Here is a 21,764-nt window from a genome sequence, read left to right on the forward strand (position 1 = left end):
GTCTCAGCAACCAGCAACCAAACACAGGTGACAGATTGAGAAAAAAATTTCCTATTCATCACATAATTTCTCATCCCATTTCATCCTTTATCAACAACCAAACGGACCATAAGAAAAAGTCAAGAGTGAGAGCTGCTATAGTCTGAAGCAGTGAACTGAAAAATGCACCAAAAAATAAAGAGAATAAGGGTAATTTAGGGATTTCGGAAGTTACAAGTTCTATAACCCGTTTTTTGTTTTAATTTTTTAAGTAGGATGCAGAAAAGATATGGTATGGGAAGATTTTTGACCAATCAAAACCCTTACATAAGAGGAAAACCTGTCTCGGTCTCCCGTGAGAAGAGGGAAAAATTTAAAAAGCGGTCGAAATATTTTCAAAACCCCGCCCTGGCCTCTCCACACTCCAAAGTCCAAACCACTCCACTCTGACTCTCCCTCTTCTTTATCTCTCCCTAGTCCTTGTATATGCACATTTTATCTTCGTCTAACCATTCGTTCCATCAAAAGCCATACCCCATACGACAGCTCTCAATCGTCTTCCCCATTTACCAACTCCCCAATCTCTGTTTCACCCTCATCCATGGCGCAGGATAGTCAACTCCCTTGTGACGGGGATGGCGTTTGCATGCTGTGTAAGGAAAAGCCCCCAGAAGAAGAGACCCTTACCTGCAAGACGTGTGCCACTCCATGGCACGTCAGTTGCCTCTCTGTTCGTCCCGAATCCATGGCCTCTGTTCTTCAATGGGAGTGCCCTGACTGTTCACCTTCTGTTGATGGCCTCCCTGCCGCGTCTGCTGGCAAATCTGTTGCCTCCTCTGTCCCTGCAAACTCTGGAGACCTCATCGCCGCGATTCGAGCGATCCAGGCCGATGCCTCACTTAGTGAGCACCAAAAAGCTAAGAAAAGGCAAGAGCTATTGAGCCGCGGTACTCGATCTCCGGACAACGAAGAGGCGGAATCTGAAGGGAAGGATAAGATGGTGGAAGGGAAGGATGTACTGGATCTCCTCGGTGGGAACATAAACTGCAGCTTCTGTATGCAACTACCGGAACGCCCGGTTACGGTCAGTGTTTCTATCCCTCCTCTTTCACTATCTCTTCTATGTCCGCGGCTCTGATTCAAAGATTTAATAGAGGTTAAGTCGTCTGGTTGAAATTGTTTCCATATATCTGCACTGGTTCGCCTTTGAATACTTGATACTTCGAATCAGAGGTTGCAGGGAAAGGAGGTTCATTTCTAGATGAGTGCTTTTTTTTTTAATATTTTAGTTTAATACATAAATGAAAGGCATAAACTGGTGTATCCTCTTTTCTTCGGGCCTCCGTTTGGACAGAAACAGACTTTTATTGGTGTATGTTCTCCCCATTCATCTATCATACTTTGAATCATTATAGATTAATTGGGTATGAGAGATTGAGTAGTTTTTGAGGAATTGAGTTCTGTAGTTGTAAACTTCCAAATCTGTGTTGAGTTTGAGGTTTTCTAATCCCAATTTGGAGAGGAAGTTTGGAGAAAGTAGAACAGAGTCTTCTCTGTTTTCCGCTTTCTTGGATTTTTCCTTTTGGTCGAAGCCTACGGTGTCCTTTTACTTTGGGAATATTAAGAGCATCATCTATTTCTTTTCCTCTGGGAAATCCTTTTTTTCTCTTTCGGTTCTCTCTTTTCTGGGTACTCTCTCTGGGTTAGATGTTCTCTTCTATGAGAATTACCCTGTCGAAAGTTAATTGTGAGCAATATTGGCTCTATCCGATCGGCGGATTTGGCTGGATTTGTATTCAAATTTTAGGGTTTAAGGGTTCAGAGTTTAAGTTTTAGGGTCTTTGGGATTTAGGATTTAGATATATAAATCAAGAGGTGATCGGACGCTAACTGAAACCCGTGAAGTTTGGTACTTGATAATGGGTAAACATCTTTTCAACGGTTTCGATTGACGAGGAAACACAATTAACTTGCCTTTAATGGGGTTGAATATTTTTCGTTTCAATGCCTGTTTTTCTTAAACATTATATTCTCTCTATTTGTTTATCCCTACGTGTAGTTAATTCCATTTCTTTGTTTATTTATATTTATTACACTCGGTCCTGGTTCATATACTTCATACTGGCTTGTCTCCGTTATTGATTGTGAATTTGTGGTCGGTTAGATTGAGTGCGGATGATCGGACCCTATACAATTATACTCTTAACACTGGCATGGGCTAATGTGGTTTATTAATTATGATTGTTCCAGCTTCCTTGTATTTTTTTCCTTTACTGGTATTACGATTTACACTTCTATATAATGGAAATTTTTTGTTTCATTGAAATTCAGTTAATTTTCTCAATGAAAGAAAAAAAAGTGATGTAAATTTGTACCATCTTCCTCTATCTCAATTCTATATGTACTATTATAAATTGGATACTTACCCTGGTTTTTGGTGCAAGACGTAACAGTTAAATTTAAATATTTAACTTCAACTTATATCTTACCCTCTACGGAAAATCTATCATCCCATAACCACATGTTACAGAAAAATCTTTCACCAATCAAAACACCCTGTAAATTCATCACCCTAAGATTTTCTGATATCATATCTTTCCGTATCATACTTGAAACTTGCCCTCTATCATATAAAGCAGGAGCCACATCATCCAAAGAAATGTCCATTCTACCTCCATTTTCTTTTATATAAGCCAACAATACACCATTTTACTTCTCACAAACAAACAAGACAAGGCCAGAGATCTTAAACAATGGTAAACCAAAATTTATACTCAATCTATTTGCACTCCGGTGCATTTATACTTGTGCAAATTTTCTGTTTTTTTTTTTCTTTTTACATGCCCTATAAGCTAGTTCATAGGCTAATCCATTTGCATATATGTTCAGTCTATATTTGGATGTAAACATGTTTAAACAGTCTATATTTCTTTTAGTACAAAAAGAAATGGTGGTTTGCTATTGCTTCATACGTGACATTGTCTTATTTATTTGTTCATGTAAACATGTTTAAACAGTTGTTGAATGAGGACAGAAATCTACTATTCCTCGGCCTAGTCTTATTCTGTTTGTACATGTAAATATAATATTCCTCAACTATCTCTGCCAGAAAATAAGGTTTTTTGTTTTATTGAATAAATGCTAATAAACAATGAACTAATCAACTCTTGGAAAATTTGCACATATTATACGAAAGTAAGAGGTTGAACGCGCTCTGATGCAGATTTGTTTCCATATTCCAGACTCCTTGTGGGCACAATTTCTGCCTGAAGTGCTTTCAGAAATGGACCGGGCAGGGGAAGCGTACGTGTGCAAAATGCCGTACCATTATACCTCCCAAGATGGCGAGCCAACCGCGTATCAATTCTGCACTGGTTGTGGCCATTCGTATGGCCAAATTGTCCAAATCAATATCTACCGTGGGACCGCTGAAAGTGCATCATTTTATACACAACCAGAACCGGCCTGACAAAGCTTTCACCACGGAACGGGCAAAGAGGGCTGGAAAGGCCAATGCTTGCAGCGGCAAGATTTTTGTCACAGTCCCGCCCGACCATTTTGGACCCATTCCTGCAGAAAATGACCCCATAAGGAATCAGGGTGTATTGGTTGGGGAGTGTTGGGAGGACAGGATGGAGTGTAGGCAATGGGGCGTCCACCTTCCGCATGTTGCAGGAATTGCAGGGCAATCGGATTATGGTGCGCAGTCCGTGGCCCTTTCAGGCGGCTACGAAGACGATGAGGACCATGGAGAGTGGTTCCTGTACACTGGAAGGTTTGTTCTTGACTTAAAACTGAATTTAGATATGTTATTTTCTTAGTTCTAATTGGCATAGTTCTAGACTGCCAGGTTTTGATTTTTAGGCCCTGATCCCCCGTCTCAACCTCAGCAATTGATGACGATTGACAAAAAATCCAGTAGTTCTCCCTCTGAATGTTGAAGCCCGTGCCAATCGTATTCACAAAGTGCCGGCTGGACCCCTTTTCTTAGATTTATACTACTCGAAACTTCATTGCTTGGGATTAGAGTTGTCAATGGATCGGTTTTGGGTTGGACCTGTCCAAATCAAAATCAATTTGGACGGATTGGACTGACGAATAAGGCAATTACATATTGAATTGGATCAGTCCAGATTTAATGAACCAGATTATTTATTGGATTGGATTGGACCTGGACCATCTGTAATGCATTTATATTGGATTGGATCAGATTGAACTTATAAGAGAAACCTGATTGGTGACACCCCTACTTGGGATTATAAGAGAAACCTGATTGGCGTAATTGAAATCACTAGACCATGTGATTTAGGGGGCATTGTATAACTTGAATTGTTTTTCTTGTTGTGGTTTCAAAAACAAATAAAAACTATTTGATTTGAAAACAGATTCTTTCTTAAAACACAAACACAAAAAACATGTTATTGGTTGTGTATGTGTTTTTTGTTTTTAAAATTGAAATAAAAACATGTTCTTGAATCTGTGTTTTAAAAACATGTTTTCATTATTTAATATTATATTTATAAATTATATAATGTCTATATTAAAGGTTTATTTTCGTTTTTAAAAATATTATTTTATTGGTTCAAAAAACATGTATTTTTTTTGAAACAAAACCAATTTGTTTTCTTTTGAAAACCAAAAGTGTTCAAGAACATGCTTCTCTCTCTCTCTCCCTGCTGTGCTGATTCTAAAAACAAGTGAACAAAACATTCGTGTTGTAGAAGGCTCCCTTGTCAAAAAAGATTCATCTTTATTGAGGATCTCTACTTTGGATAGCTATTATGAAGGTACAAGTTTTTCTTGATGCATTATGAATTTAACTAGCTTAGCTGCTTAGGTCTATTTAATATATTTGCTCGTTAGTTACACCGCCTCTTTGACATTCATCTCTTTTAAAGTTTTTAATGCTCATTTATACTGTCATCCCTACCTTACTGATATTACTTGAATTTGTTGGTCTTCACCTTGATCGGTTTGCTACGTAGTGGTGGAAGAGATCTTAGTGGGAATAAGCGCACAAACAAGGAACAGTCGTTTGATCAGAAGTTTGAGAAAATGAATGAGGCGCTGCGAGTAAGTTGCAAGAAAGGCTATCCAGTTCGAGTTGTGAGGTAAGATTCATTTTGGTGAGGTCTTCCATGCTAAAAGGTTAGACACTAGGAATTGGTTCACTATTTGATGGGCCAAAGCAAAATCTCTTGTCCAGAGGATGTCCTACGTGGTAGCGTTCCATCCAAAGATGGAACCAAATACGCTAGCAATAGCGTCCACATTGTGCTGCATGATTATTAATAATTTCTTTGGAATACAATACACTCAAGCTAATATGATTTTGATAGAAATGTGGTTAGCATGTCAAGTAGCAATGATAAATAGCCTTTTTCGACGATTATGCAATGATCAGTAGCAATGTGGTTTTATGTTTTTCATTAGCCTATGAAGTGATGTCCAAAACTCAGTTTCTTTGTCTGACCTTTACTTTTTAACCATACCAGGATAATACGTTTTTTTCGTCAGCTTTGACACAGGGTCCAATACCACTTTTTACTTTGCTTTATAATGAACAGGTCTCACAAGGAGAAACGTTCTTCCTATGCACCAGAAACTGGAGTGCGATATGATGGAACATACAGGATCGAGAAATGCTGGCGCAAAATTGGAATTCAAGTATGGCAGTTTCTTTTTCTTGACTACTCCAGTACCACTTACTCTTTGCTCGTAATGGACATGTTTTTTATGAGATTTTGCTGGATCAGGGCTTCAAGGTCTGCAGATATCTGTTTGTTCGATGTGATAATGAACCTGCACCTTGGACAAGGTTTGTGTTTGTTTTATCATTTCTAGTCCTCTAGAGGGAACTTGTCTTGTTCCCGAAGGGCTACTGCTTTGTATCCTATATTAACTGTGCAACCTCGGTTGCAGTGATGAGCATGGGGACCGTCCAAGAACTCTGCCTGTTATTAAGGAGCTAAAGAAGGCAACTGATATTACTGAAAGGAAGGAAAGCGCATCTTGGGATTATGATGTGAGCTTACTTGTCTGTTTTGTTATTACATATATCATTTTCCACTTTTGTGCGCCTCCACCTACTCTCTATGTTACCAAATAGTTCTGTTTTTGTTTTTCAGGAGGAAGAAGGGCGCTGGAAATGGAAAAAGTCTCCTCCAGCCAGCAGAAAAGCAGTTGAAACTGTAAATCAAGAGGACAGAAAGATGATAAGGAAGGATATAAGACAAGCACAAACCTTGTCTGTGAGAGAAAAACTCTTGAAAGGTGTGGTGTCTCTTTGATCTATCTGGACCCAGTTTCCTAATCATGGTACTTAAAAATAGTTTATTCATCTCTTATCCTGAGGGTTTGTTCTTCATGAGGGGTACATGTGAATATTTAAAATTTATTCTTGATTTGTTATGGAGACTCTTGGTGGCTTGAACTTGTTCTGTTTGAATAAAAGCCTCTTTTTTGATCATTAAACATTGCCTAAAACAAAGAATTCTAGTATGGCCTGAATTTAAAATTGAGGCATTTCTAGAATGGGATGCCGTCTTATGTTCATAACTGACAGTTTTTTGAATGGGTAATTGGGCAGAGTTCAGCTGCCTAATATGTCGGAAAGTCATGATCATGCCCCTTACGACTCCATGTGCTCATAACTTTTGTAAGCCTTGTCTGGAGAATGCATTTGCTGGTCAGACCTTTGTAAGAGAGAGGACATGTGAAGGTAGAAGAACATTACGTGCAAGAAAGAATGTCATGAAATGTCCATCGTGCCCTAATGACATTTCCGACTTCCTCCAAAATCCACAGGTGTGTAACTGAAAATCTCCTAATATATTTGCAACTTAGCAGTGCTTATTTAATTTGTAGTATTGCTGGATTCACTGTTCTCTGTATCACACCATGACTATCCATTTGAGACTTTGAGTGCGCATTAGCTGTCCCAAAGTGGTAGATACTGGGTCTGGTTGCTTAGTTGATGGGGTGTGTATAGCTCATTTGGTTAGGGATGTGCTATTTATTTTCTTAAACTAAACGGGGGGGTTGAGGTGTTATCATCAACATTATCATTTTTGTCTATCTGAATTTTAGATTTTAAAGAAAATATTCCTGCCTCTCTTGCTGCCTCCTTTTCTTTCATGTGTTTTTCCTTCTACAGGTGCACCTTTTCTTTTGTTTTCTAATCTGGGGTGTTTATTGCAACAGGTAAATAGAGAGTTGATGGATGTCATAGAATCCCTTAAGCGTCAGACTGAAGAGACAGAAGAATGTGCTGAAAAATCAAGTGAAGAAAATGATGACATGGAAGAGAAACCTGATGCTCTAACAGATACTGAAGCCAGCACCGAGAAATTAGACATAATAAATGAAAGTGATGGTAAGGAAGTTGCTGATGGGGAGAAAAGCAAGATATCCATAAATGAGAAGCAGGATGATCAGGAGAACTGTAAAATATCCAAAGATGAAATGCCCGATTCTGTAGAAGGGGATGCTGGTAAACCTAAAATGCCAGACTGTATTGAGCAGGATTTGCCAACTAGAAAAGAGGCCAGACCTAAACGGACTTGTAAGCGGAAGGCAACTGTTGAGACTTCTTCTCATGCCGGTGCAAAGACCAGAAGCAGGAGCAAGAAAACAAAAGAGTCTATTGATGATGGAAATGTTTCACCATCAAGCCCTCTCCATGTTCAATCAGATGATGATTTTGAATGATTTATAGTCTATATTTTTTACCCCAAAAAATTCATTTATATTTCATCTTAAGAAAGTTTAAGAGCTTTCTTTTCCATTTCTGGAGTTTATGCCATTATAGTTGGTGGATTTTTCTTTAAACACTTGAGGAATTCTTGCCAATCAGGCATTCGATTTTTTAGCCTTAAATTTTGTATTATTTATGTACTTTTTGGATTCTTCATTTTGAATCTTTCCCATACCCGTGTAGGTTCAAAATATCCACATGGTGCATTTGATGGAGGATGCATTATATGATAGATATCTTTAAGGTATGGGCATGTGGCGTGGGTGAAACCATGTTTTAGCTTCTTCAAAGCAGTATGCCAAATTCGAGATATCTCAAGTGGGCACTGAGGTTTAGCCAATTGCATCTACATCTGATCTGATTATCATGTGATGTTTGGTATGCTTTCCATTTATTTGTAAAACGTTTTTCTTTGATATATCTTCAAAATCGAGTAAGTGGTTTTTTTTTTTTTACTATTGTTTGATAGCTAAGTGGCATTAAGCATAATAGTAAATAAGCACCTTGGTATTAAGAGAGGTTAAAATTAAACTGTCTCCAATGGTTGATTTATGCATACACCAAGATAAACATTTATTTGATGAACAAGTTTACCAAATAGTCATAAAAAACAGGTTTACCAAATAGCATTTTAGGGAAAATGCCTACATTGTGATGAATTAACATTGTTTTTCAAATAAATGAAAGCCATGCTAAACACCATTCGAATATTTTGATCCAAAATTGATTCTAATGTAGGGGTAATTAGTCAACTTGTAGATCTTGACACGTGGGTCGTGGTGTCGATTGGATCCATCCTGGGCATCTTGACACGTGGTGTCGATTGAATGCACCTTGACTATTTATCACCAACCACTGCCAACCATTGCCACCTACTTCCAAGTACTCCTCTCAATCAACTCCAAGTCTCCAACTATAAAAAGGGGTTCCCACATTGAGGTAAGGACACATTATAACTTAAGCTCTAACGCTCTTGGGATAACTCCCAGGGCCTTTGGCATTTTCTTTGGACCTGTTGGCCTCGAACTTTGAAATTATGTTGTTGCCCTCGGTTCTATATTTGGTAGCAACTATTGGTGTTGTTTGTGGGAATATCTTCAAAACTTTTCCTTAAGAAAAAACAAATCTAATTTAATTAATCAGTGTCCTTGAAATGGCTGACAAGCAAGACCTTGCCTCTAATGTCCGAAATATAGTCACGATTGACCAATTCGAGCTAGTAGGCTGGACAACTTGGCCCAGCGATTGGACAACTTCGTGTATCCAAGCCACGTTCAAGGGAGTATCAAGCTGATGATTCTCCACACTTCATTGCCTCTTGAAAATAGTTCACGGACCTCAGCAGCCTTTTAAAACGGTGTCAAAAACCGTCATGTCCTGATGTCGGTCAAGCAGACGCGCGGGAAAAGCCTTCTAACATATATGAATCTCTGTGTATCTTGTACTGGTTACTACTCATTTTCCTCGTACCGTCTGCTCCGATCTCCCTCAGCTCTCTCTATCTTCTGCTGGTTATTCCTCATTTCCTCCTACCGTCTACCCCGTGGCTCTTATAACCGAAATCTTGACTGGCGACGGCAAGGTTGTGCGCTGATCACCTGGAGCTTCATCTCGTGCACTCGAATCTGGTGTACATCCTGATTATCGTCACCAGGAGCTAACATAGGCGAATTTGATCAAGGTATGCTCTGTACTCGTTCTTTGAACGTTTCACGCCGTGATTTTCCTTCTGTTTTTCTCTTCTTCATTGGTTGTTATTTTGAATGTTTTTGATGTGGTTTAGTTAAGATTTGAGGAGGTTGTCGAAGTTGGTGATGAGGCACCTATCGAACCAACTTCTACTAAAGACCTATACCATTCAAATTTCTAGTTTCTCATGCTGTGCGGACCTCTGTTTTTTTTTTTAAACTCTTCTCTTTTCTGAACTGCATGCTCTGTTTTTCTTTTCTTCTCCTTAAAATGCATCGATCTATAGTCATGTTATGGATCCTATCTGAGATTAATGACCAGCACCGATGATTGTGTCGTTTCTTCTTAATTATGCTCTCTCATATTGATCGAGTAGGGAATCCTTTAATAGAATGTTTAAGTAAATACTGAACCCCTGTATTCTTATGTGCGCTTATCTGCCGTTTTGTTACGGGTTTCATTTTATTTACTGTGAATAAATCTAGTGCTGTTGCAATATGTGCTATTCCGAGAGATAAATCCCCATACCAGCTCTGGTAAACCCCCTGATATCGACTTCGCTGCATATCTTTTTCATCCCTTTGCTGTAGATATCTTCCCTTTTCCTTTCTATCTTCAAATGATTGTAATAATTTAGTTTCTCATGGAATAAGTCAATCTTCCTCTGGGTTTAGCAGTTTTGGGAATGATTCAAGGATTTTTTGCCATTTCAATGAATGTTGATTGGAGCCTAAAGGTCTCGTAAATATCTTTTTCAATGTCCTCAGAATCTCTGTATTCTGATTTCTTCCTTTTCCATATTATTTGAGTTACTCCTGTTGTTAGGGCCAAATACCAGAAGGTCGCAATGTTTGTGTGCCTCACTACTGAATTCGGTTTTATTGAAATAAAAAGAAAAGAAAAAAAAGATCACTTTAGAGTAGGACCCATTTTGGGACTGGTAGGAATTACATTCGGTGATGCTAGGAAGCACTTAACAATGATTCTCAGAATCATTGAATTTGAGACTCCATTCGGGACTCCATTCACAGCCCAAGTGAGCCGTTTTTCTGATGCCCGCAATAACAAAAAAGAAAAGAAAAGAAAAGAAAAGAAAAGCGTAAATAGTGATTATGGGCAAGATGAATTTGAGAGACAGTATACAGAGGAAATGACCAGAGAGGAATTTTCTGAATGCAGTAAGCCAATCCTCAAAAGCATGCTGACAGACTTTTAGCTTACATGAATTTTAGACTTATTAAATGCAAGAAGCATCATTATAGGATAAGAGAATTATGAGTGGATCAGGTTTGGGAGTTGGGACTCAAATTACTAGTGCTCTTTACCTGATTCGGTTATTGATAATCAGGTTTTGTGGCATTAGCATAAAGGTGTTTGTCTACCATTCATGCTTACTTCAAATGATCTTAAAATGGATTTATTTGATTGATCAGTCACATCCATGGATCATGTTCTCATTGAACATGGAGCCAGGTCCCAACATATTGGACGTGTTGACAAAGTCAAATGGCTAGACTGACAAGGGCCTGCTATTTGTCTATTATTAGCGAGTCTAGGAAATTGGTACAAGTTGAAGGGCCTATAAAAGATGGGGTATGCCTAAAATGACATGGGTTGAAGTAGTGAGAAATGATTTGAGGGACCATAATTCAACAATGGTTATGAAACTGAACTGTGCGGGATGGTGGAACATGATTCATGGAGTCCATATAATTGGGACAAGCCTTAGTTGAGTTGAGTTAGTCTAGGAAACTTGTAATGGTGGAACACAATTCATGTAGCCGACTCCATATAATTGGGACAAGGCTTGGTTGTGTTGAGTTAGTCTAGGAAAGTTAATTTGGGGATCTTTGAAGGTCTCTGTCTCAAGTTCATTATTGAGTAAGAATAAGGATAGAAAGTTAGTTTTTTAAGAGATTACAGCATTTCATTGGTTGATGTATCTTTATATTATTGAAGAGAATATATATGCTATATGCATGTAGAAGTATATACATATCTTCCTTTGAAGGTCTCTGTGTCTGGAATTCCTTTTTATTAAGAATTAGAGATGGGAAATTTAGTTTTTTAGATAGACTAGGGTATTGCATAGATTTGTCTGGTTGATCAGTTGTTGAAGAAAAGAGAATATAGGAACATTTTTACTATATATTTCTATTATATGTTTGATCATTACTTTTCTTGAAGTTCACAAGTTCATGGATCCATGTGAAACTTAGCATTTTAGATAGTTTGAAGAAGCTATTGTCAATTATCGCGTCTATCCTTTTAGCTGCACCACACCATCAGGCCAGATCCTCTTCTTACTGCATTCACATCTATAGATTTGTTGGTCTTATATTTGTTTCTTAGTCTAATGTTGATGATAGAGTTTGGAATATTTTAATCTTCTGGTGGTTGCCTTCTAATTCTTCCTCAAGGACACAGTGAATTGCCAGTCCAATCCCTTACCTTCCTGTTTAAGAAAATTTAGAAACCTTCGGTCTGTTCCAAAGTGAAAATGGTACTTGAGAAGGTAGTGCCAGGCCATTCATATTTTCCCTTGCATACTCCTATTCTGACATATTTGATCTATTTAACCTCCTTTGCTTCAGAAGATGGCCAGGTTGTTTTTTGGCATTGATATCAGTTTCATGGAGGTTGTGTACATCTGTCCCTCCCCAGATATCAGTTTCATGGAGGCTATCTAGGTTTTCGTGTGTCCTTTAGTTGATTCCTCGTTGACATGTCAACGGATGTGCTATTTCAATGCTGTTATTTGGAGATTTGTTCATTAGGACAATGAACAATTGGTTCCTTGGCAAGCCCACCTCGACCAAAACAAACATGAAAAAATGATAGTTTATTTGTCTGTAATCAGAAGGGCTCCACAATCTGAACCAACTAGTTGGATATAATAAATCAGTCTACCATGTGGATCTTTTGCAATGATCATTCAATAGGGAATCACACATAATCAGATCATCAGAAAATATGAATATTGATTAGCTTCAATGTTTTAACATCCCTTCCATTAATATAATTTAATGGTTGTATACAATCTTATAATTTTCATTCGTTCATAATATGGCCATACATTTGCATTTTAGCAGAACTCAAAATAATGGCTGAGATTTTATTATGCAAGATAAAATTGAGTCTTTTTACTACATGATTGGTTGATATAAAACCTAGCATGATTTCTAGGTTGCACTCATTTTGTAGGTTTCTTTTCAGAATATGGTTCTTACATATAATGTAATTCCAATTTTCCTCTTATTGTTTGCTATTCCAGTCTTGCAGATTTTTTCCTTCAGGAATCCTTCGCATACCAGATCCTGTTGTTTTATTAGCTACACCATTCCCTGAGGTTTGATTGTGGTATGGTTGTAGATGTTTTAATGTACTCATCTATACGATCTACTTCATGTTAGTTTTGGTTGTTTCTCTTTATGTGGTCTTATTTGTACCTTTTTCTGTTTATTGAAGTCATTTTTGGTCCTTGAGTTCTATTCTATTATCAGCTAGATTTTTTGAGGCTCTGAATCATGGTATGTATTAGTTCCATTCCATATTTCAATTAAAGTTTTTTATTTTCTACATCTCTGTATATTAATTTGCTCTGGCATAATAGGTCTGCTAGTTGGGTTGTTTAGGGAACTCTAAATGACCAAGAAATCTTCCACATGGGTATTTTCTATGTTAAAAAAATTAAGACTTTGAACCAGTATCAGTTGGGCAAACCACCGATACAGGGTGGGTTATAGGACAGAGAGACTAAACCATAGTCAATCCTGAGGCGCCCTACTTGATGGATGGTTTGGATAACACATCCTTCCACATGGCACAGATAAGTAGGTTTTATAGGTAATCTTCCTACTTGGCCTGATTAGGAAGCCTTGTTCCTTAATATTTTCCCCTAGTTTAGTTGTTTTTCTATTTCAGGGCTTTGGGTTCTCCCTTGTAGTTACCTAAATGCCTTGGTAATTAGTAGGCAGTTTCCAAAAAAGTTTGTTTGCAAATTGCAGGTTCTTCCCCTTGGTTCTGTTAATGTGTCAAATTTAGGGGATTTTTTGTATGGTTTCACTTTTCAAATAAAAAACAACTGCAATTATCGGCAATGTACATAAAAGAATCCTTAAAGACTACTACTAATTGAAATAAAAGAATCGTGACATCCCTTTGATCTTTAACAGGCCTTGTGTGAATAGTCCTCATTGGAATGTGCATAAATCTATGCTTAAAAGAAAATCTATGAAAGCAAAAAGGGAACAAAACTGCTACAATTTCATAGTTTGGTGGAGCCATTAATTGCTTTACTGGACCAAAAGGCATGGATTGGAAAAGAATGGGTTCTTCTATGAATTGCTGATACTAAACTGCAAACCGTAACTTGACTAAGAGCCCGTTCAGATAAATAGTGACTAGAATGCTGTTTGGGAGAGCATGGCCTGATATGCGCTTGATAGTGGTTTTCTGGAATGTTGTTTCTACATGATTTTGACACATTTCAGTCACATGGAAAATGGATTTACATTCATCTTCCATCTTTTAAAATAATCAAAAGGATTATTAATATGAAAAAATGCATGGGTGTGGGGCTGATGTGGCCAATGACACCATACATGTGTGCGATCTAGTGAGTCGGCCATTTTCTCCTTCTAACTCTGTTGTTTTGCAAAATTTGTTTAACCAATCTGAAAAAGGACTGTCTTCTTCTGCAAAAGATTCATCGTCCGTCAAATAATATGTGATAGTTCTCATGTTGCTGGTGCTGGCTGCAAAGATTCTTTCAAACTTGATTGTGACAGGGTCTGCAATATTGGCAAGGGTTGCTGTGCAAGCTTACCGCCAAGCACTTGCAAGTAAGTTCACTGTCTTTTAATAATATTACAAAGATAACATCAAATTGCTTCTTTTCCAAGTAAAGATGTTTCAACGACCATTGGATAACTTACTGGTCTTTTCTGCTTTTCTAATTCCATGGTCGTAATGGTACTAACAAATTTCTCAAACTGAAACTACTAGAGCCCATATTCTTCCGATGACATTTTTATTTCATCTTCCCTCTCAGTCCTTTCAAAATCCAACTTGACCTTTTGGTTTGACCGGTTCAAGATGCCTCAAAATCTGGCGTCACGCAAGGGATGGCACAGACTACCGTTCGTAGGGCTAGCAAAATCATGACTGAAGCAGAGGCCCAACAGATTCTAGGGGTCACCGAGGGGTCGTCATGGGAAGAGATTTTGCGGGTTTGTATCTCATCCCATTTTGCTTTTTTTTTTTTTTAATTAACCTTTGCTGCTTGACAACTGAACTGGTATTTCTTACAAGTTGGGACCAAAAATCTGCACGTACGAATGCAGAAGTACGAAACTATGTTTGAGCAAAATGCCAAGAATGGGAGCTTTTACTTACAATTGAAGTTCCAGAGAGCTAAGGAATGTCTGGAAGTATTGTACCAAAGCAAAGCCCAAGGATGAACAAATTGATAACATGGCAAAGCATAGGCTGCGTTTTTGTCTTGTTTTCATCTAATTCTTATTCTTTCCACGATGTACACCCAGGTGGGCTTTGTAAATTTCATTTGTTTTGTTGACAACAGGGCATTAAAGTTTCTTTAAAATGTGAAAGAGAGTAGTTTCGCCAAGATGAGCTGTTTGTGATTCATGAATCTCAGATAGCTTCAGACGTCGTGGTGGATCTTTACGTGAAAGTATTCTCGTGCTGTGTTAAAAATAGGGACTCTAGTCTTTGGGCCCGTTTGGTTCATAGTTGGAATCGAAATTGGAATTGGCCGTAATCTGTTTGGTTCAGACAGGAATTGGAATCAGTTTGGTTCATAGTTGGAATTGGAATGGTCTATTCTCATAATCTGTTTGGTTCAGACATGAATTTGAATCAATTGATTCTGATTCAGACCCCTATTCCCATGAACCAAACGGGCCTTTAACACTTAATAGTTGTATGATAGCCCTGAACCATTTGGAATTGGAAGGGTAATTGTCTATAAGCCTAGTGCGTGGGAATGTGACACATTTGAGATTATTATCCCGGAAGTGGGGAAAAGAAATGAATAGGCCATGGGATGGGTTCTTTTTCAACATGCGGTCCATGAAATAGTAATTGGCTTGAAAAGCCCACACCTGTTTGAGCCCTTGAACCTTACCTGCCCAAATGAGGCCCATTATAATTTTTGTGGGTTTGGAATGGTCCGAACCCACAATGATTGTTGCCTACGGATGACTGTGTTGTAGTCTAGGTGGTTAATGACATTTCTCCCATTTGGAAAAGCCCATCCGGATATGCTGGTTATCCATTATTCATTGCTGGTTTTGCAATTTCGAGTGTGTACACAGCCTAAATACATAATCGGTAACCAGCAGATAGATATTGACACCGGAAAAGCAGGTTCTGGATGTGGCTCCGAACCCTGGGCTGGCCAGTGAGGAGAGGGTCCTCCACACTACTGGTCCAATGGTTTCACGCCAACTTATTAGAGTTATAGTGGTCTTATGGTATTGCGTCTTTTGGTATTGGTGGTTATTTCTTTACCCACTAACAATTGAATGATTTGGCACAATATCATTGGACCAGTAGAGGATTTGGAGCATCTCGATATTGTACAAGCCAGAAAAACTTTGGCTGTTGAGGGCTAACAGCCTATGCTGCTGAGAGCGTTTTTGGGAATGTCTTGTTACCATAAGAGTGAGTAAATTAGTAATTGTCCTCTAATTTATTTTGACCAAAATCAAAGATATGGGTGTGAATAGGTGAATATGCCCAGCCTAAAAACTCTCTCCAACTGTGTAGGCTGTTGGCCCCCAACAGCCAAAGTTATCCTGTACAAGTCAGAGGATCCGGATCTGGTGTGAAACATTTCCCCATGAATGACAACATGGCCTGACGTGCTTACTTGTGTACGAGTCAGAGAATCCGGATCTGATGTGTAGCTGGTGTGAGGAGCAAATCTGGTCTCCAAGCAGATGGCCCGACGTTTTTCCTTGTTCTGTTAATGCAAGCAGCCGCTGACTAGAAAACTTGTGGCAAATGGTTAATGGGCATTTAGGGCCAAAGCCCATTGTGATTTGCGACCCCAGTAAAGAAGCCTTAGCCCATGCATGTAAAAAAAAAAAAAAACAAGTATACATGCAATGCAATCATGATTGTTTTGCACATAAGCATGCATAGCGTAACATGGTTACCCTAGACTTCACATTGGCACCCCACATGCACATTTCACTGTGCATCGCGAACATCTCTTGTACTTATCACAATTCTATTCTTATATGGGCAATTACTGTCATGTCAACCCTTTGGCTTCAACAAAAGCATTATACATCTCTCTTTTTATGTAGGCCCTTTTAGAGTTTAATCTACCTCAGAATTTATTTATTAATTCTTCAAATGTATGTATCCCCACCCCCAATTAAACCAATGTTTTAAAAAACGACCAGGAAACAGAATCTTTCTGGGCATCGGTTTCCGGGTCAACGGTTTGATCATCTGGTTCGAATGGACAGTCCATTTTGACATCAAAATAAAAAAAATTAAAAAATGGCCAAAACCCGATGAACAGGCCAACGGATTGACAGTTCGACTGCCCGAATTAACGGTTTATTGATTTTTTCAATGATTTTTTACTAGATTCCAGATTTGGGATAAAACAGAACCGATTGCATGAACTGTTGCTGGGCCGAACGGTGCAACCGTCCGGATCAACGGCAGTTAGAAAATATTACCATAAACAACATCCCTTGAATTGGGAATCTTTCCCCTTTCACGCTGACCCGAAATGTATGATCGCATTATGAATTTTGGGATGGACCGAACTCAAATTATCACTTTTTATAATTATCAGCCAAGCTAAAAACATATAAGAAAAACAAAACAGGATGGTTCTTTTTTTTTGAATCAACCACTTATTTGTTGCATGAGAATATTTCCCAACGCTAGGTACGGAGTAGGGTAGGATAATTAGTGCGGAAAGTTTCTGATTCAACATCTCTTACATGATTGCATTTTCTTATCGCATGGTTATTATGATAAGCACTTTAGACTGATAACACTTCATTTCACTTGGTCTTTTGTCTTCCCGGTGCAAAGCACTTAGAAAAGAAGAAAGCTCTTCCGCCTCCATCTCCATTTGTGCGTTTCTTTCTTTCTTTGCTGGAATCTCTATTCAGCCACCGCAGCCCTTTTCTTTCTTTTCTAGAATCTCATTCCTATCTGGTCTTCTTATAAAGAACCATCGGAATGTCTGCTACTGGTAGCTTCAGTTTTTCTTTGTTCACATGCAAATGCCCAAATACCAGTATACCATGGCAATCTATGATGGGTTACCGTGTAACCCTAAATTTAGGACTCAACATCTTAACACTAATAACGTCAAGTCACATGTGAGTGTGCCAAAGAGAGATGGTGGGTTTTGTAAGTAGGGGTGTACATTGGACGGGATTTGGTCCGGTCTGATCCAATCTAAAACATTTTGGACCAGTCCAATTCAATGTATAGACTGTCCAATCTATTCAAATTGGTTTTAATTTAGATTGGTTCTAACCTAAATTTGATCTATCGACACCTGTATTCTTATTTTCTACCAATGGATTGGATATTGATTGGATCCAGCACAATTCAATATAAATTCATTGGAGACGGACCATGTCCAATCCAATCGAATCCAATAAATACATTGGATTATTAAATTTGAACTATTCCAATTCAATATCTTATTGATCTATCCAATCCGTCCAAATTGATTTTAATTTGAAAGAGGTAGAACTGAAAAATGGACCCTAAGAAAAGAATATGGAAATTTATTAAATGGGGAAACATAATCATGTTATAAAGTTGTTCACATCAATAACATAGCAAATCCTTAGGGGAATAAAAAACAGAAAGCATGTTGTTGATGAAGTGAACGTTGGAATTTAGAACTCTACTTAAACAATTGATGGACAATGATACTTGAATGGATACAATCAACCAGAAGCAAAATTTTATTAAATGCTCAGCTTTAATTTTAATAAAAAACATATTTTTATATTAAAAAAATGGTTTACAAGGTAATGTCAAGTAACCTAGTGAGTAGTGACACCTTAATTATTAGGCAAGTTAGATAAAGAAAAATAAAGAAAACATGATCTAAATGAATGATTAATGGTGCTGCCTCAGGTTTATTATAAAGGCAAAGTTAGTGAGGATAATAATAAACAGCTCGGCTCAGTTTTTTTTTTTTTTGAGGGCCAAGGGTCCCTACTTTACGTGGACAACCGAGGCTGGAGCTGTAAATGGATCGGATCTGATTCGGAACAGGATGTATCACAATACCAGTGATATGAAAGATGTATAACCAGGACAATTGGATTTGACCCAATTAAACTTACTTATACTTGATATTTATAATTATCTATGACAATAAATGTGTAACTTTATTTTTGATAACCTAATCTTAATTCTTAACAAAAATATGCAATAAAATATTAAACTGTTTATATTAATATGTTGGTAAAAACTAAAAAGAGTATTTTTAACCAAAATTATCTTATACACTTTTTATGAAATTTACCTTTTTTTTAACATAAAATATTACAAAAATTACAAGAAACCCGTATATATTTAACAATATATATTTGGCCCGTGACTAAACTGATTGAGAACGGAAAAAATCAGTCCAGAGCCAATTCTTAGTCAGGAGAAAATCACATAACCAGAAATTTCAAAATCGGTTTGATCAATTCGGTTCTATCGGATAGATCCGACCCATTGACAGCACTGAGCCAATCCAGGAGGTTACTGGTTTGATGTTTCATCTCATCTACTGGGTCCGATCCTGGGTATCCAGGTCCGTGCCACGTGGGTGTTAATAAATGGAGCCGCACTTTGATTGCCGTGGAAGTGGAAATCTGTAAATATATATAAATATAGATCACTTCAGAGCCGCAAAGTTTGACGTGTAGCCGAAAGCAGCATACGGAATAAAGAATGGGGATGGGAGGTGGGAAGTCTGGGGTTGGATGGGTCCCACAGGCCGCAGTAATCATGTCCTTCCATCCCACGCTTGCATGCACAAAAGGAGGATGGTGGGGTAGCAATGGCATCTCACGCTGATGCCACGTCTTTGTCACGCCCACCCTCTGTCTACGTGGCGCCCTCTGAAAAGCCAGGAAGCTTCCTAACTTCTGTCGGCTACCCTATTACTCCCTTTCTCTGCTCTCCTCAGTACTCCCCCCTCCCAACCCTGAACTGAAGCCCTACTCTTCTTTCTTTTCTTCTTCTCCTCCTCTTCCGAAATCCAGACGGATTCCCCGACATCAATCAAGTTGGGCATTAAACTTCTGGGCTGAGCTGAGCTGGGCTGGCCCAGTTTATCAAAAGTTCTCTCTCTCTCTGCATAAGTTCATATTTTGCGGCATGTGGAAAATCAGGTTAATTGAATGGGTGGGACTCACGTCATTCTGATCGTCTTTTAGTCTGCCAATTCGTGGACCGAGTGATCCAGCTCTGAGATCTCATGTGTTGCTGGATTTGTTGATTTGATGGCGTTACTTGTCGTTACATATATATTTGTCCTGCCTATTCACTCAAATGATTCAACCCAGCTTTTTATTCGTTTGTATTACTTTAAGGTCCGTTTGGTTTATAGTCGAAATCGAAAATAAAATTCTTGAAATTAAAATCAGTTAGAATGGGATTTCATGGGGAGGCAATGGTCATTCCCTCAAATGAGGGAATACCATTCTACTAGATAGGGATGGCAACTTTCACCATTCCTAATGGATACTTGACTTTCCCCACCCCATTGGGTCCAGGATGGGAATTTGCTTTGGCGGGTGGAGACAGAGATGTGGATTAATAGGGATCCCCAATTGGGGTCGGGATGAAGAATGAGGTCTCTGCCCCGTTTCAACCCTGATTTTATATATATATATATATATATTAAATATTATGCATATGATATTACTTATATTATATATTTAAAATATCATTTATATTTTAAAATTTTTATTTATTTTAAGTAAAATTATTTTTCAGAAAATGCTATTAAGTAAAAATTTTGAGGATTCGGATCTCCATTGAGGATTGGGGATGGAGGACATTTTTTGTCCCTAACAGGGATCGGGGTCGGAGATTTATTCTAAAATTGGGGTTGGGGATGGAAAATATGATCCCCACCCAGTTGTCACTCCTACTACCAGAAATGAAAATGGGATTCTACTTCCACCCAACCAAACAGTTGGAATCTGAATGACCCATTTTAATTCTGAGTCTTGACCTTTATTCCTGAGAACCAAACAGGCCCTTGAAGGTTTCGGGGGACCAGCGTATATATGAGTTTGCCTTATAATAACGCTCTCATTGAGTAATTTCATGACGATCAACACAATCACAATTGTAGTGTGTTCAGTCGTGATTCAGCAGATCTCAGTTCTAAGACGGATCCTTCATGCAACTTGAAAAAGAACTCAATCTGGTAGGCCCTACAAAAGGTTTATAAGTTTCTTAGCAGTGGCTGACAACCACCTCTGGATGGATCTGATGGGCCCATCCAAATTCAAATCTCATATTGCAGAGATACACGTAAAGAAAAAGAAATGGGGGAAGAAGCTGTAAGAACAATAGATAGTCTTTATGAACCCCTGGGCCTGGCCCCGGCAAATTATCTTTTAATAAAGTTTTCCATGAAAAGAAGATTTTGTTCTTGTTACACTGTTTTTATACAAACCCACAATATCTTAGTCGTTTTCATATGAAGATCGTACGGAGATTTATTTTTTCATGGATCCAACAGCACGCTTGATCATTCATATGCTCCCATTGCATTATATTAGAAGGCTTTCGACTAGATTTCCTGTATTTTCTCTTTTGATAAAGATAAATTAGTAAAGCATGTTGTGTATTCAATAAAAGAACAATGATTTTATTTACTTTTAAGAATTCTTTGATTGGATTATCTCCTTTTTCTTTTAGTCATGTGACCACACCATATTTGTTAAAATTCTTGGATTTTAGACAAAATTTAATCATCATCTTATCTTTTAGGAATGGGGATTCGTGCGATTAAAGTGCAAATTGTTAAAAAGGAAAAAGAATTAGATTCAGTAGAGCATATGATAGATATATAAAAGTCTTGTTAAAGAAAATTTAGAATGGTCTGTTCTCATACTCTATTTGGTTCAAACAGAATTTGAAATAAAAATTGGAATGAGACTTCATTCCCAAAGAAAGGGGAAGGAATGACCATTCCCTCAATGGGGAATGCCACTTCATCAAGAATAATAGGAATATGATAATTCCGCTCAACTAAAAAGTTGAAATTGAAATAACCCATTCCCGTTCTGATTACAAACCTCTATTTTCA

The 21,764-nt window shown here is 38.0% G+C and overlaps 2 protein-coding genes across 2 annotated transcripts; both read left to right on the forward strand.

Moving 5' to 3' along the window:
- The first annotated feature begins 329 nt into the window (after positions 1–329).
- Positions 330–7,891, forward strand: LOC104591868 (E3 ubiquitin-protein ligase ORTHRUS 2-like). Its single transcript, XM_010250945.3, has 9 exons — positions 330–1,063; positions 3,222–3,754; positions 4,965–5,090; positions 5,547–5,646; positions 5,736–5,797; positions 5,902–6,004; positions 6,108–6,252; positions 6,569–6,786; positions 7,183–7,891. Exons 1-9 carry the CDS (start codon positions 581–583, stop codon positions 7,687–7,689), a joined length of 2,277 nt encoding a protein of 758 aa, XP_010249247.1. The 5' UTR covers positions 330–580; the 3' UTR covers positions 7,690–7,891.
- A 145-nt stretch (positions 7,892–8,036) lies between these two features.
- Positions 8,037–15,053, forward strand: LOC104591867 (mitochondrial import inner membrane translocase subunit PAM16 like 2-like). The gene is made up of 4 exons (XM_010250942.3): positions 8,037–9,416; positions 12,699–14,268; positions 14,522–14,655; positions 14,770–15,053. The coding sequence occupies exons 2-4, from the start codon at positions 14,166–14,168 to the stop codon at positions 14,884–14,886; spliced, it is 354 nt and encodes a 117-aa protein (XP_010249244.1). The 5' UTR covers positions 8,037–9,416; positions 12,699–14,165; the 3' UTR covers positions 14,887–15,053.
- Positions 15,054–21,764: the final 6,711 nt, after the last annotated feature.

Source organism: Nelumbo nucifera, chromosome 4, assembly GCF_055504915.1.
Source record: "Nelumbo nucifera cultivar China Antique chromosome 4, China Antique-T2T, whole genome shotgun sequence".
In the NCBI taxonomy this organism is placed as follows: Eukaryota; Viridiplantae; Streptophyta; class Magnoliopsida; order Proteales; family Nelumbonaceae; genus Nelumbo; species Nelumbo nucifera.